Source organism: Solanum pennellii, chromosome 9 (assembly GCF_001406875.1).
Source record: "Solanum pennellii chromosome 9, SPENNV200".
In the NCBI taxonomy this organism is placed as follows: Eukaryota; Viridiplantae; Streptophyta; class Magnoliopsida; order Solanales; family Solanaceae; genus Solanum; species Solanum pennellii.
Genome location: NC_028645.1, coordinates 43,003,615 through 43,019,110, shown reverse-complemented (window position 1 = coordinate 43,019,110; position 15,496 = coordinate 43,003,615). Strand labels below are relative to the sequence as shown.

General features: G+C 34.7%; 3 protein-coding genes across 4 annotated transcripts in view; all 3 read left to right on the top strand.

Moving 5' to 3' along the window:
• LOC107031511 (sister chromatid cohesion protein SCC4) overlaps nucleotides 1-6,966 on the top strand; it is a 64,631-nt gene extending 57,665 nt beyond the window's left edge. The window contains exons 12-13 of one of the 2 annotated variants that reach the window (XR_001458221.2): nucleotides 227-334; nucleotides 6,281-6,405. Coding sequence is in view for 1 of the 2 variants with exons in the window: in XM_015232917.2 (XP_015088403.1) it covers nucleotides 6,281-6,405; nucleotides 6,521-6,709 (314 nt within the window). In the remaining variant the exon portion in view is untranslated. Of the gene's footprint in view, nucleotides 1-226; nucleotides 335-6,280; nucleotides 6,406-6,520 lie in introns of those variants that run through there. The other variant, XM_015232917.2, reaches the window with a different exon arrangement.
• A 2,158-nt stretch (nucleotides 6,967-9,124) lies between these two features.
• Nucleotides 9,125-9,838, top strand: LOC107030571 (sister chromatid cohesion protein SCC4-like). The gene is made up of 2 exons (XM_015231840.2): nucleotides 9,125-9,277; nucleotides 9,393-9,838. Exons 1-2 carry the CDS (start codon nucleotides 9,155-9,157, stop codon nucleotides 9,579-9,581), a joined length of 312 nt encoding a protein of 103 aa, XP_015087326.1. The 5' UTR covers nucleotides 9,125-9,154; the 3' UTR covers nucleotides 9,582-9,838.
• Nucleotides 9,839-11,996: 2,158 nt separating this feature from the next.
• On the top strand, nucleotides 11,997-12,710 carry LOC107030569 (sister chromatid cohesion protein SCC4-like). The gene is made up of 2 exons (XM_015231838.2): nucleotides 11,997-12,149; nucleotides 12,265-12,710. The coding sequence occupies exons 1-2, from the start codon at nucleotides 12,027-12,029 to the stop codon at nucleotides 12,451-12,453; spliced, it is 312 nt and encodes a 103-aa protein (XP_015087324.1). The 5' UTR covers nucleotides 11,997-12,026; the 3' UTR covers nucleotides 12,454-12,710.
• Nucleotides 12,711-15,496: the final 2,786 nt, after the last annotated feature.

Genomic DNA, 15,496 nt, shown 5'->3' with positions numbered 1-15,496 from the left:
TATATATATGTATATATATATATTTCTAAAAGTCAAGCTTTCCACTTCATGCATCTTTTTGTCTTCACCCTGTTTATTCTGCCTTTTAAAAAAATTCTTTTATAACAAATTTAGGCCATCTTTTTTCCTCCCTATTTAAAAGAGATTTGCATGTCTAGAATTTCCATTCATTTCCTACTTTTTCCTTTTCTTCTTTACATAACCTCCTTATTTCTTCTTCTTGAAGTCACATAAGAAGGGGTGCAAAGGTGCAGGACAAACCATAACCAAACCTTCCTTGCCCTGTTTAGCATTTCTCGGTGACTTTTACTTGCCCTGCCTTGCCTCATTTGAGGTTTCTTTCAGTTCTTTTTAATTTCACTTTGCAGTATTTTAATTTTTTAAAATACTTATTTTGAACTTTGTGTAAACAATCTTTTATTTATATGTTCCTGTTTTCAAATTTGATTCATGCTTGTTGACTTTGGACCCTTCAACTCAATAAGTGAAACAAAAAATGCACTAGAAACTGTATACTGATTGTTATGAAGTTAAATTTTTGGTATTTCTAGTGAAATTAATTCAAACCATTGAATAGTTCTTAGGTATTTCATGATGTTAGAATAGAAATAGAAATATGAATATTACATAGAGTCCTACTTGGACAAGGGTTGTAATGTCGCGTCTTTAAATAAGACTTAATGTAATATTGTAGATGGCGAATTCAATAATATTTTTCTCTTACATTTCTCACATAGTATTAGAGTTGATCACCTTGTGTTTTATTGACATTCTACATGAAATTTGTGTTTTTGTTTGGTGGCTTATGTCGTCGATATTGTAATCACTACCAACGATCAAGATGACATCACTTATTTGAAGCACCATTGTTTTCTAGACTAAGACCTCAACATACTAAAGTATTTTCTAGGTATTGAGGTGGCTCAGTCCAGATCATGTATTGTTATTTTGCAACACAAGTATGTCTTAGGTCTCATTTGTTTTCGTTAAAGATTCAGACCTCTGAATCTGGATACACGTCTGAACATTAAGATTTGCATTAAGAGCTAGCTAGATATCTAGATCTAAATACACATGGATATTAAGATGTTGTATGAACACTGAATGATTATTGTTTGTTTTCAATATCTGAATGTGCATATGAAATCAAACATTATATTAATAAATGTTTATAAAAAATTCAACAAAAAATATTACTTTTTGATTAAAAAATATAATAATCATCAAGAATAACATAAAAAGAATCACGAGTAAAGAGTATTTTATAGGCACAATATAATATCAAAAGTTCAATAAGTATGATAAATACTAGTTGAGAAATAATAAATAGGGTATCACATTATCAGTGCCTAAAATATTTTTTTGTTAATTAGAAAAACTAAAGAATTTTTATCCTTTTTTCGATAACCTTAATCCAATTCTCTATCTTGTGAATCTCTAACGTCATTCATGCTTTTTTGTAGTGGACAATTTCACAAAATATACTTGCACATGTACTGTGTAATGACTCTTCCTATCAAAGTCCATCTAATTTTACCATATGTTCTTCAAATGTAATTATGTAATTGCACTATTTTTTAATCAATAACTCCAGAGCAATAATCATCTTCTCATATATTTCCAATTCAAACGAACAAAGATTTTTTCTTCCCCTAAACTTTTTTTCCGAGCTGAAACTGAATATTGAGATGGAGAATTATTAAGAGCTCCATTATTTTTGTCACCAACTAGTTCAATAATAATAATATATTAGTGTATCTCACAAACGAATTTATTGATCAAGGAGTCTTCATAAAATTATTGGCCTAAGACAAAATTCTAAGGGGCCTGAACTATTTATGCATAGTTATTATTTTTAATTATGTATAGTATTTTTTTTCACTCAAAAACCATGATGAACATGAATACACTTAAAATATAATTGCAACAAGTATTCTTGACAAACATCAATACACCCTAAGAAAATTAGTGATATAAAAAAAATACTTGCAAAGGTTATGAGAACTTACCCGTTCAACAGGAAAAAATTGGTTTTGATTGTGAAAGGAGAGGAAGAAAGTTTGTAGTTGTGTGAGCAATAGTCACGCAAAGACCGAGAGAGGCAATAAAATATTATTTTATAGCTTATTAAATAGGTCTGAATGGTGTTAAGATTCTCCTGCAGATCTTGTCCATTCAAACCTTTTCAGGTCCATTAAGTGAATTTTTGAAAAAAGAACCAAATGGACTTAATGGGCCGAATCTGAATCATTCACTTTCAGACCTAAAAATCAAACACATTTGATGGACTGAATCTGAATGATTAAGATTCAGATCTCCATTAATTGCAAACAAATAAGGCCTTAGACGTTTTTGAAGAGAATGAACGATCCTATTATCACGACCCGACTTCCCAAGTCATGATGACACCTACTATAACCCACTTGTAGGTACACCATCGCATACCGAGATTGAAAAGTAATGAGTACAAGGGTAGAAATAACTAGAAAATAACACTAATAATAAGAAAATATTGAAATGGAAGCAAACCAAAAACTGTATACAATAGAAACCCTCCTAGAACCTGGAGGTCACGAGTACATAGTTGTCTAATATGAACAAATACAAGTCCCAAAAGTGGACCACAACAATCCATCTCAAGGGAAAAAGACTAGGTAACATATATATAGAAGAAGACATGTTGATCTAAGACGTGATGTGCTCACCCTCATCTCCAATATCCACAAACATCAAAAGATGACACGAACGATCACCGTTGGTAGCTAGTACTATGAGTAGATCATTGGATATACTGATGATGTTGGACAAGATCACCCTCTAATAGACATTCTACATTTGGATATTGTGATCTAGTAGGAGGTAGTTTGGTGTCCTGGAAGAGTAAGAAACAAAGTGTAGTTGCTTGATCTACTGCATAAGCGGAATATTGAGCAATAGCTGTAGCAACTTTTGAGCTAGCTTGGATTAAACAGTTGCTAAGAGAACTAAAGTTTGTAGATTTCACTCAGTGGAACTTGTGTGTGACAACCAAGCGGCCCTTTATATTGCATCGAATTTCGTATTTCATGGGAGGAGTAAGCATATTGAGATTGATTGTCACTTTTTCCGAGGAAAGAATACTTTTAAGAGATATTGTTACAAAATTCGTGAAGTCGAGTGTTGAACTTGCAAGTATTTTCGCCAAGTCCCTCACGGTCCTCGTGTTAGTTACATCTGTAACAAGCTTGGTACATATAACTTGTATGCACCAACATGAGGGGGAGAGTTCGAATAGGAATAGGAATAGTATATAGAATCCTGCTTGGATAAGGAATGTCATGTAGTTTCTGTAAACAAAGATCAATGTAATATAGTAGATACATAATTCAATAATGTTTGTCTTATATTTCTCGCACATGTAATGAATTATGTTGCTTGTATCTAAATCCTTGTTTACTTGTCATTCGTGATATTTTTACTTTTTTTTATGAAGTTGTTAGATCCGTTGTTAAGGTTCACTTGCCTTATTTTTTACTAGTTAACTGGTTTTACATTTGAAATTTGTAAAGACAAATGAGTCTAACTCAACCACAAAAGGTAGCTCATGAGGGGAGGATTGTTCATGTCCATATAAGGAGACCGGCTGTTTATTCCCCAATTAATGTGAAACTTTTACCCACTCTAATAGAATTCACATGTCAACATGTGTCCAAAAGAAATATGATAGGCAAACCTCTTAGTCGTGTATATCCTTTTCATTTTGCTAATTCTTAGAAAAAAATATACTAGAAAAAATTAAATGAACCGATCATATCCAGTCCTATTCTTTCTGTAGGAGAATTAAAATAAAAAGGAAGACATCCTGATAATAATAAAAGTATATTTTTAAATGTTTCATAGATTCAAAGGAACAAGGATAGCATGTCAGGATCATAAGTATTAGAGGGGAAAGAATGTAATAGAAAGAGATACAACTCCTAACTTTAAAATTATCCTCTCAAAAATATCTTTTTCTTGTCTAACACGTCTGATGAAAATTTACTAGCTTATGTAATTTACAACATTTAAAATTTTAACCAATGTCTGGCTTGCCTGCCCTACTCTGGCCATGTAAAACTTTGTTTATCGTTGTGTGATTAACCCCTCGCGCTACTTCACTGGCATTCCTAATCTAGGGCTCTTGCTATTTCTTCACCTTAAAAGTTGAGTCAAACACCAAATTTGTTATAAACTTCTTATTTATTTTATCCATTTTTGGATGGAGTTATTGTGCATCCATCACGCCCTCTTTGTTTTTTCTTGTTCACTGTTTCCCCTTTAAAATAAATACTCAAGGTAACTGAGAAGAGGAGATGACCCATATGGAGACGTGATAGAACCACATGTATGGACTGTAAGGATATATTAGAAGAGGTGATGACCACCCACATAGGTTTGTGGTCTTGAGTGTAAAGTGGAATAGTAGGCAACCTACAAATTGATCACTTTTTCCCCTATTTTTGTTATCAAAAAAGAGTAGACGACCTACAAGCCACTAAGAATTCTGTGGTAGGCAAAGAATTCGGTGGTAGGCATTAAAGCGGGCTAACGAGTTGGTGTTTCAGGAAAAAACTAGGAAAAAAACTAAAACTTCGCATATGTGAGCTCGTTCTCATTGCCGGTCCCAAGCCCAAATAAAGGAGGTGGATTGTCGAGGGTCAATCAGAAACAACCTCTTAACCCTTAAAGGTAGGGGGTAAGGCAGCATACATCTTGCCCTCCCCAGATCCCCACTTGTGGTATTTAACTTAGTTTGTTGTTGTTTTAGGAAAACCTTGGTAGGATGGAGGATGGATCATAGAACTTAGAGAGGGGACCCAAACTTCTTGTCGAAGAAAATGTCGAGTTTCATAAAAAATAGCAAGTGACATGGCAGGTGTATCTGGTGGTTTAGGACATCAACCTCAAGATTAGTCTTGAAATGAGGATGTGTAAAGGAGTTATTAAAGCTATAGGAGAAGGCCGGAGAAACTTACCAAAAGCAGAAGAATAGATAAGTTTTTGAAGTTTGAGCAATATATGAGAATTGAGAGGGCTGCTAAGAAGGCTATTAATACAAGTTGAGGGGAAGCTCTAGCAGCCTGTTTCATAACCAAGGACTCAAGCAGAAGGGAGAAATGTTAATCTAGCATGACTGAGAGTGATGAAGAGGCATTTTGATTAATTGTTCAATTCTAACCACAAGAAAAAACTTTTGGATATGGATGTGCAAGATAGGAACACTTGTAGAATAAGGTTGTCACAAGTAAAGAATAGCATGAAAAATATGAGAACAAAGCCTATGTTACAGATGATAACCCCATAGAGGTTCAAAATTTTCTTTTAGTGGTTTGATTAGGATGGTTCTCCAAGCTATTTAGGGATCGTTTGGTGTGAGGGATACAAACAAATAGTGACGGGATAAGAAAATAGTGAAGGGATAAAATATTTGCATCTTGTTTGGTTGCCATGTAATATCCCACCATTTATATTATAGTGATGGGATAAGTTATCCATGGTGGAATAAGTTATCCCAAGATAGCTTGCCCCAAGATAACTAATCTTGGGATAACTTATTCCCAACCAACGACCCCTTAATGTTATAACAAATGGTACGAATTAGTGGAAAAAGAATATCCTGATTTCAATTTATAAAAACAAATGAGATATTTAAAGTTGTGTGAACTGTTGTATTATACTTATGAGTTATTATGAAGGTCTGAGAAAGAGTGATGGAATGTAGACTTGGGAACACTACAAGGGTGACGAACTAGTTTGAATATATGCTTGGTAGATCTACAACAGTGACTATATTCTTGATATAAAGAAAGAACTACACATTATATTGATCAACCTAGAGAAAGCATATGACAAGTACTATGAAACACCCTTTGGTGGGTGTTTTAGAAGAAATAAATTTATATTTATGTAAATTTCATAAAGGACATGTATGAAGGGGTAGTTACTAGCGTGGGAAAATGAGTTTTCCTTAACCGTGGGTTTACCTAATGATTAGTGTCAAGCCCATACTTGTTTACACAAATTTGGATGAGCTAAGCAACTACACAAAATGAGGTCACATAGTGTATGCTATTTGATGACGATACTGTGCTAATTAATGGAACTAGAGAAGGTGTCAAAGTCAAAGAAATTGTGCAATCATTTTATGCAAAATATAATGCAAGAAGAATATTGAACTAGGGTGAAAGCTTTACTCAAGCTTCTTGCAAGGCCCGATTTGGATTTAATTGGTCGAGTTTTAATTCAATTTTTTTTTGTGCAGCTATGTACCAGCAACTGGGTGAAAAAGGGAGTGAAACGGAGAATCTTGATTACCAAACAAAGAAAGTAGAGGATCTACAAAAAAGGATTTCTACCGCATGTTTGTCCAGTCACCATGTTGAACTGGTAAAGCTTTCACCCTTTTATGCTAAAGGTTTTTACCTTATTGAGTAACTAGCGTTATGAATGTGACCGGTGGACAGCTTAAATACTACTCATTTACTTTACTGACATGACTCAGATTGCCAAAGTGAAAGCTGAAGCCCATCAATTGAGTGAGACTGACATTAAACGAGCAATCTCTGGCCCTTCTATGAGAGTTGATCTGGACATTCCTGAATCCATTGGTCTGTCAGTAACTTCTCCCATGGCGTCTTCATCAAGGCTTATGGATTTTGATATGGGAAGACTGCGAAAGAGAAAAGCTTAATTTTCTACTTATAAATTTGTAATTATTTCTTTGATAAAACCAACATAAGAGGTGAGAGTGTGCTTCCTTTCCTTCTTGGTCTTTCAAGGATGTCCAATTATGATAGTTGATAGTTTACGGATCTTTATTGTGCAGTGATATTGTAATATATAATCCCTAACTTCTTCCCAGAAAAAAACAAGGGATGATAAACTATTGACTAGAATTGCCAGAATATATGTGCTATTCGTGCAGTTAAATCCAGATTGCTCATGGAACTATCTCACTTTTTCTGTCAAGCCATTAGATGAATCCTGAGCGCATATTGAATCACGTGTGTGGCACATTTTGCACAATGGCTTATGAAGTAAAGTGTCGCGTTTTAAATAAATTAGGATGAAAAGAAGAGAACAATTTCCATGTTTTAATCTAACATTATAATGTTAGCGATGGATAAACTTGTTTGAATAATTTTCCTACAGTTCAATTGCTGGAGTATATACATATATATACTGGTTTACGGCACGTTTGTTGCACGTGTGTATCATATCACGTAAAATGAATATTACTAAATTAAAACTTTTTAGTAAATGATTATAACTGAAAGAACATGGAAAAAATGATTTTTAAATTATTAATACAGGCAAAGAGTTGCTTGTCTTTTGAGATCAAAATACACAAATATTATTGAAACATTTCAAAATATCTTCAAAATTTAAATATGGGGAGAAAGGGACATTTCTTTAGCAATATTACTTTTTTACTTGACTCAATTTTGTAAGCAAAATTAACCAACAAAATTGAAAAAGAAAGAGCCAATATGTCATACGGTGAAAAATACTTCATTTCTTTAAGTTGCTACTTTATCTTTGCGTAATTGTAGTCTTCTCCTTTTTTTCTGCCGCATACATATCATATAGTTGTCTAAAGTGAAATGACCTAGGAGGCCATTTATGGAAATTTTTAAGAAAATTGTCATTTTGTCCCTCCTGATAGTTTCCCCGAGTAATTTATAGTCAAGTGAAGTTGGTTTGAGAATTTAAACTATTCGTTTAACTATAGTTAATTAATTGATGGGTAATGTCCACAACACTTTTTCTTAAGCGTTGAAAATCAATTGCAAGAAAAATAAATAAAAGAAATTGTGTTTTTATTGATGAATTTTCGTGAGTAAAATTTTGTTGTTCTCTTGATTCTTTTCTCCTAAATTTCTCCGTGATTCGAGGGCTTTCAGTAGCGTATTTTTCTAATGTAGGATGATGTAGACCTCCTTGAGATGTATTTGATTTATGTCGAAAATGTCACGCCCCGAGCTACCCCCGAGACGCGGACACGGAACCTAGGACCACAAGCGATCCCAAGCTAACCCTGCTGGCATGATCATGAGCATACAAAAGATAATAAACTGTTCCGGAAGCTAAATCATACTTAAAATGAAAAGATGGGGAATACCCATATTCTATAACTGAGATATTTGAAAACAATGAGTTTAATACAAAAGAAATATTAACTCAATACTAAGCTAAATCTAACAATGTCTGAAAATAGCCTCTAAACTAGACTAGAAATACTGGGACAAGCCCTAGCTAAATCTAGCAAAAATTGAAACTAAATGACTAAAGACTGAAATGAAACTGATGACTGTTGTCCTCGGAGAATGAGGACTCACCACTGAATCTACTGAACTTGAGATCGAGAAATCGATCTATGCGTGATCTGGATGCTGAGAACCTGAACCTACATTACGAGAAGATGTAGCGCACGTATGCGTCAGTACTTGAAAGGTACTGAGCATGTAAGATAGAGTAAAGCTGAAATAAAACATAACTAAACAAACACAAAAACAAGTATAATAATCTGAACGTGATGTGCTGATTCTAAGCTAACTGGATGCATTGACCAATTTATAACATGCTGAAACTGAATACTGAATGTACTGATAAATGGTCAATGCAGAGAGTCTGACTGAACTGTGGGAGTTACTAATAACCGATAATAAAAAACCACATGAGCGAAATGTGGAGTCCGATGTATACGCACCATCGAGAGGACCCAATATACCCTGCCAAAGGATAAAGGCATGCTAGCGTGATCACTAAACTGATTGCCCACAGAGGGGACTTACAACCTACATGGCTAGTAGTTACTAGCGTGGGAAAATGAGTTTTCCTTAACCGTGGGTTTACCTAATGATTAGTGTCAAGCCCATACTTGTTTACACAAATTTGGATGAGCTAAGCAACTACACAAAATGAGGTCACATAGTGTATGCTATTTGATGACGATACTGTGCTAATTAATGGAACTAGAGAAGGTGTCAAAGTCAAAGAAATTGTGCAATCATTTTATGCAAAATATAATGCAAGAAGAATATTGAACTAGGGTGAAAGCTTTACTCAAGCTTCTTGCAAGGCCCGATTTGGATTTAATTGGTCGAGTTTTAATTCAATTTTTTTTTGTGCAGCTATGTACCAGCAACTGGGTGAAAAAGGGAGTGAAACGGAGAATCTTGATTACCAAACAAAGAAAGTAGAGGATCTACAAAAAAGGATTTCTACCGCATGTTTGTCCAGTCACCATGTTGAACTGGTAAAGCTTTCACCCTTTTATGCTAAAGGTTTTTACCTTATTGAGTAACTAGCGTTATGAATGTGACCGGTGGACAGCTTAAATACTACTCATTTACTTTACTGACATGACTCAGATTGCCAAAGTGAAAGCTGAAGCCCATCAATTGAGTGAGACTGACATTAAACGAGCAATCTCTGGCCCTTCTATGAGAGTTGATCTGGACATTCCTGAATCCATTGGTCTGTCAGTAACTTCTCCCATGGCGTCTTCATCAAGGCTTATGGATTTTGATATGGGAAGACTGCGAAAGAGAAAAGCTTAATTTTCTACTTATAAATTTGTAATTATTTCTTTGATAAAACCAACATAAGAGGTGAGAGTGTGCTTCCTTTCCTTCTTGGTCTTTCAAGGATGTCCAATTATGATAGTTGATAGTTTACGGATCTTTATTGTGCAGTGATATTGTAATATATAATCCCTAACTTCTTCCCAGAAAAAAACAAGGGATGATAAACTATTGACTAGAATTGCCAGAATATATGTGCTATTCGTGCAGTTAAATCCAGATTGCTCATGGAACTATCTCACTTTTTCTGTCAAGCCATTAGATGAATCCTGAGCGCATATTGAATCACGTGTGTGGCACATTTTGCACAATGGCTTATGAAGTAAAGTGTCGCGTTTTAAATAAATTAGGATGAAAAGAAGAGAACAATTTCCATGTTTTAATCTAACATTATAATGTTAGCGATGGATAAACTTGTTTGAATAATTTTCCTACAGTTCAATTGCTGGAGTATATACATATATATACTGGTTTACGGCACGTTTGTTGCACGTGTGTATCATATCACGTAAAATGAATATTACTAAATTAAAACTTTTTAGTAAATGATTATAACTGAAAGAACATGGAAAAAATGATTTTTAAATTATTAATACAGGCAAAGAGTTGCTTGTCTTTTGAGATCAAAATACACAAATATTATTGAAACATTTCAAAATATCTTCAAAATTTAAATATGGGGAGAAAGGGACATTTCTTTAGCAATATTACTTTTTTACTTGACTCAATTTTGTAAGCAAAATTAACCAACAAAATTGAAAAAGAAAGAGCCAATATGTCATACGGTGAAAAATACTTCATTTCTTTAAGTTGCTACTTTATCTTTGCGTAATTGTAGTCTTCTCCTTTTTTTCTGCCGCATACATATCATATAGTTGTCTAAAGTGAAATGACCTAGGAGGCCATTTATGGAAATTTTTAAGAAAATTGTCATTTTGTCCCTCCTGATAGTTTCCCCGAGTAATTTATAGTCAAGTGAAGTTGGTTTGAGAATTTAAACTATTCGTTTAACTATAGTTAATTAATTGATGGGTAATGTCCACAACACTTTTTCTTAAGCGTTGAAAATCAATTGCAAGAAAAATAAATAAAAGAAATTGTGTTTTTATTGATGAATTTTCGTGAGTAAAATTTTGTTGTTCTCTTGATTCTTTTCTCCTAAATTTCTCCGTGATTCGAGGGCTTTCAGTAGCGTATTTTTCTAATGTAGGATGATGTAGACCTCCTTGAGATGTATTTGATTTATGTCGAAAATGTCACGCCCCGAGCTACCCCCGAGACGCGGACACGGAACCTAGGACCACAAGCGATCCCAAGCTAACCCTGCTGGCATGATCATGAGCATACTAAAGATAATAAACTGTTCCGGAAGCTAAATCATACTTAAAATGAAAAGATGGGGAATACCCATATTCTATAACTGAGATATTTGAAAACAATGAGTTTAATACAAAAGAAATATTAACTCAATACTAAGCTAAATCTAACAATGTCTGAAAATAGCCTCTAAACTAGACTAGAAATACTGGGACAAGCCCTAGCTAAATCTAGCAAAAATTGAAACTAAATGACTAAAGACTGAAATGAAACTGATGACTGTTGTCCTCGGAGAATGAGGACTCACCACTGAATCTACTGAACTTGAGATCGAGAAATCGATCTATGCGTGATCTGGATGCTGAGAACCTGAACCTACATTACGAGAAGATGTAGCGCACGTATGCGTCAGTACTTGAAAGGTACTGAGCATGTAAGATAGAGTAAAGCTGAAATAAAACATAACTAAACAAACACAAAAACAAGTATAATAATCTGAACGTGATGTGCTGATTCTAAGCTAACTGGATGCATTGACCAATTTATAACATGCTGAAACTGAATACTGAATGTACTGATAAATGGTCAATGCAGAGAGTCTGACTGAACTGTGGGAGTTACTAATAACCGATAATAAAAAACCACATGAGCGAAATGTGGAGTCCGATGTATACGCACCATCGAGAGGACCCAATATACCCTGCCAAAGGATAAAGGCATGCTAGCGTGATCACTAAACTGATTGCCCACAGAGGGGACTTACAACCTACATGGCTAGTAGTTACTAGCGTGGGAAAATGAGTTTTCCTTAACCGTGGGTTTACCTAATGATTAGTGTCAAGCCCATACTTGTTTACACAAATTTGGATGAGCTAAGCAACTACACAAAATGAGGTCACATAGTGTATGCTATTTGATGACGATACTGTGCTAATTAATGGAACTAGAGAAGGTGTCAAAGTCAAAGAAATTGTGCAATCATTTTATGCAAAATATAATGCAAGAAGAATATTGAACTAGGGTGAAAGCTTTACTCAAGCTTCTTGCAAGGCCCGATTTGGATTTAATTGGTCGAGTTTTAATTCAATTTTTTTTTGTGCAGCTATGTACCAGCAACTGGGTGAAAAAGGGAGTGAAACGGAGAATCTTGATTACCAAACAAAGAAAGTAGAGGATCTACAAAAAAGGATTTCTACCGCATGTTTGTCCAGTCACCATGTTGAACTGGTAAAGCTTTCACCCTTTTATGCTAAAGGTTTTTACCTTATTGAGTAACTAGCGTTATGAATGTGACCGGTGGACAGCTTAAATACTACTCATTTACTTTACTGACATGACTCAGATTGCCAAAGTGAAAGCTGAAGCCCATCAATTGAGTGAGACTGACATTAAACGAGCAATCTCTGGCCCTTCTATGAGAGTTGATCTGGACATTCCTGAATCCATTGGTCTGTCAGTAACTTCTCCCATGGCGTCTTCATCAAGGCTTATGGATTTTGATATGGGAAGACTGCGAAAGAGAAAAGCTTAATTTTCTACTTATAAATTTGTAATTATTTCTTTGATAAAACCAACATAAGAGGTGAGAGTGTGCTTCCTTTCCTTCTTGGTCTTTCAAGGATGTCCAATTATGATAGTTGATAGTTTACGGATCTTTATTGTGCAGTGATATTGTAATATATAATCCCTAACTTCTTCCCAGAAAAAAACAAGGGATGATAAACTATTGACTAGAATTGCCAGAATATATGTGCTATTCGTGCAGTTAAATCCAGATTGCTCATGGAACTATCTCACTTTTTCTGTCAAGCCATTAGATGAATCCTGAGCGCATATTGAATCACGTGTGTGGCACATTTTGCACAATGGCTTATGAAGTAAAGTGTCGCGTTTTAAATAAATTAGGATGAAAAGAAGAGAACAATTTCCATGTTTTAATCTAACATTATAATGTTAGCGATGGATAAACTTGTTTGAATAATTTTCCTACAGTTCAATTGCTGGAGTATATACATATATATACTGGTTTACGGCACGTTTGTTGCACGTGTGTATCATATCACGTAAAATGAATATTACTAAATTAAAACTTTTTAGTAAATGATTATAACTGAAAGAACATGGAAAAAATGATTTTTAAATTATTAATACAGGCAAAGAGTTGCTTGTCTTTTGAGATCAAAATACACAAATATTATTGAAACATTTCAAAATATCTTCAAAATTTAAATATGGGGAGAAAGGGACATTTCTTTAGCAATATTACTTTTTTACTTGACTCAATTTTGTAAGCAAAATTAACCAACAAAATTGAAAAAGAAAGAGCCAATATGTCATACGGTGAAAAATACTTCATTTCTTTAAGTTGCTACTTTATCTTTGCGTAATTGTAGTCTTCTCCTTTTTTTCTGCCGCATACATATCATATAGTTGTCTAAAGTGAAATGACCTAGGAGGCCATTTATGGAAATTTTTAAGAAAATTGTCATTTTGTCCCTCCTGATAGTTTCCCCGAGTAATTTATAGTCAAGTGAAGTTGGTTTGAGAATTTAAACTATTCGTTTAACTATAGTTAATTAATTGATGGGTAATGTCCACAACACTTTTTCTTAAGCGTTGAAAATCAATTGCAAGAAAAATAAATAAAAGAAATTGTGTTTTTATTGATGAATTTTCGTGAGTAAAATTTTGTTGTTCTCTTGATTCTTTTCTCCTAAATTTCTCCGTGATTCGAGGGCTTTCAGTAGCGTATTTTTCTAATGTAGGATGATGTAGACCTCCTTGAGATGTATTTGATTTATGTCGAAAATGTCACGCCCCGAGCTACCCCCGAGACGCGGACACGGAACCTAGGACCACAAGCGATCCCAAGCTAACCCTGCTGGCATGATCATGAGCATACAAAAGATAATAAACTGTTCCGGAAGCTAAATCATACTTAAAATGAAAAGATGGGGAATACCCATATTCTATAACTGAGATATTTGAAAACAATGAGTTTAATACAAAAGAAATATTAACTCAATACTAAGCTAAATCTAACAATGTCTGAAAATAGCCTCTAAACTAGACTAGAAATACTGGGACAAGCCCTAGCTAAATCTAGCAAAAATTGAAACTAAATGACTAAAGACTGAAATGAAACTGATGACTGTTGTCCTCGGAGAATGAGGACTCACCACTGAATCTACTGAACTTGAGATCGAGAAATCGATCTATGCGTGATCTGGATGCTGAGAACCTGAACCTACATTACGAGAAGATGTAGCGCACGTATGCGTCAGTACTTGAAAGGTACTGAGCATGTAAGATAGAGTAAAGCTGAAATAAAACATAACTAAACAAACACAAAAACAAGTATAATAATCTGAACGTGATGTGCTGATTCTAAGCTAACTGGATGCATTGACCAATTTATAACATGCTGAAACTTAATACTGAATGTACTGATAAATGGTCAATGCAGAGAGTCTGACTGAACTGTGGGAGTTACTAATAACCGATAATAAAAAACCACATGAGCGAAATGTGGAGTCCGATGTATACGCACCATCGAGAGGACCCAATATACCCTGCCAAAGGATAAAGGCATGCTGGCGTGATCACTAAACTGATTGCCCACAGAGGGGACTTACAACCTACATGGCTAGTAGTTCTGGCACTATTGGGTACGCTAAACCCTAGTCTAACTCGGTATTATGCTACTCCCAATGAATTCTGTAAATTAACTGATTATGTCTGAATTTCCGTAAATACTAGATAGCTCGAAACTGAACAAGCAAACTGAGAATGCAACAATTAATCTTGTAATTATGCATTTATAACTGATGCATGTATGTCTGAAGTGTCTGAAATATATGACCTAGCATGTGGAATTCAAGAACTAACGAAATACAAGGCTAGGGTTCTGAAATTCATGTGATAATCTGAGTAACAACATGATAATCTTATTTGGAACATGTATTTAATAAATTCATGAAGTTATATCAAAGTTCTAGAAATCCTAGGTTTAATCATGATAAGAGAATCAAGAACTGACTGAAACTAAGGACCCAATGGGGGAAAGGAACCCACTAGTGAAATCCCACATACCTGGTGATGAAATCTACGGAAAAATACTTAAGTTTCGGGGCTGGAATTGCTGGAGTTTGTGGCGTTCTTGAACTAGGGTTCTTGAATTTTTTCTCTCTTGCTTCTAATTTTCTATGTTTTGATTTAATTATTTGACTTGGATATGTTTTAATTAGTTTCTAGGCTTAAACTGACTAAAATCTGATGATTTAGGGTCAAAACGACGTAACTTAGGGTTTAAACGGAGTGGAAAAGGTCAAAAAGACCCCTGGGAAGGTTGCTGTCGGGCCTCACGACGGCCAGGACTGACGGTCCGTCGTGCGCCCGATGCCCCGTCGTTGGGTCCGTCGTGAGGGCCTGCTCGACAGGACTTTACTAAAATGGGCATAACTTTTTACTCAAAGGTCTAATATTAGTATGGTCAGTGGATATGGAAAGATAATTCAATTATCTATCTGCGGGTAGGTCATGGGAGACCTAATTCATTTTGTGCTAAGAGTTAT

Coding starts and splice junctions, on each gene's coding strand:
- LOC107030571 (XM_015231840.2), top strand. CDS start 9,155: ATGTACCAGCAACTGGGTGAAAAAGGGAGTGAAACGGAGAATCTTGAT. Junction 9,278..9,392: donor CCAGTCACCATGTTGAACTG/GTAAAGCTTTCA, acceptor GACATGACTCAG/ATTGCCAAAGTGAAAGCTGA.
- LOC107030569 (XM_015231838.2), top strand. CDS start 12,027: ATGTACCAGCAACTGGGTGAAAAAGGGAGTGAAACGGAGAATCTTGAT. Junction 12,150..12,264: donor CCAGTCACCATGTTGAACTG/GTAAAGCTTTCA, acceptor GACATGACTCAG/ATTGCCAAAGTGAAAGCTGA.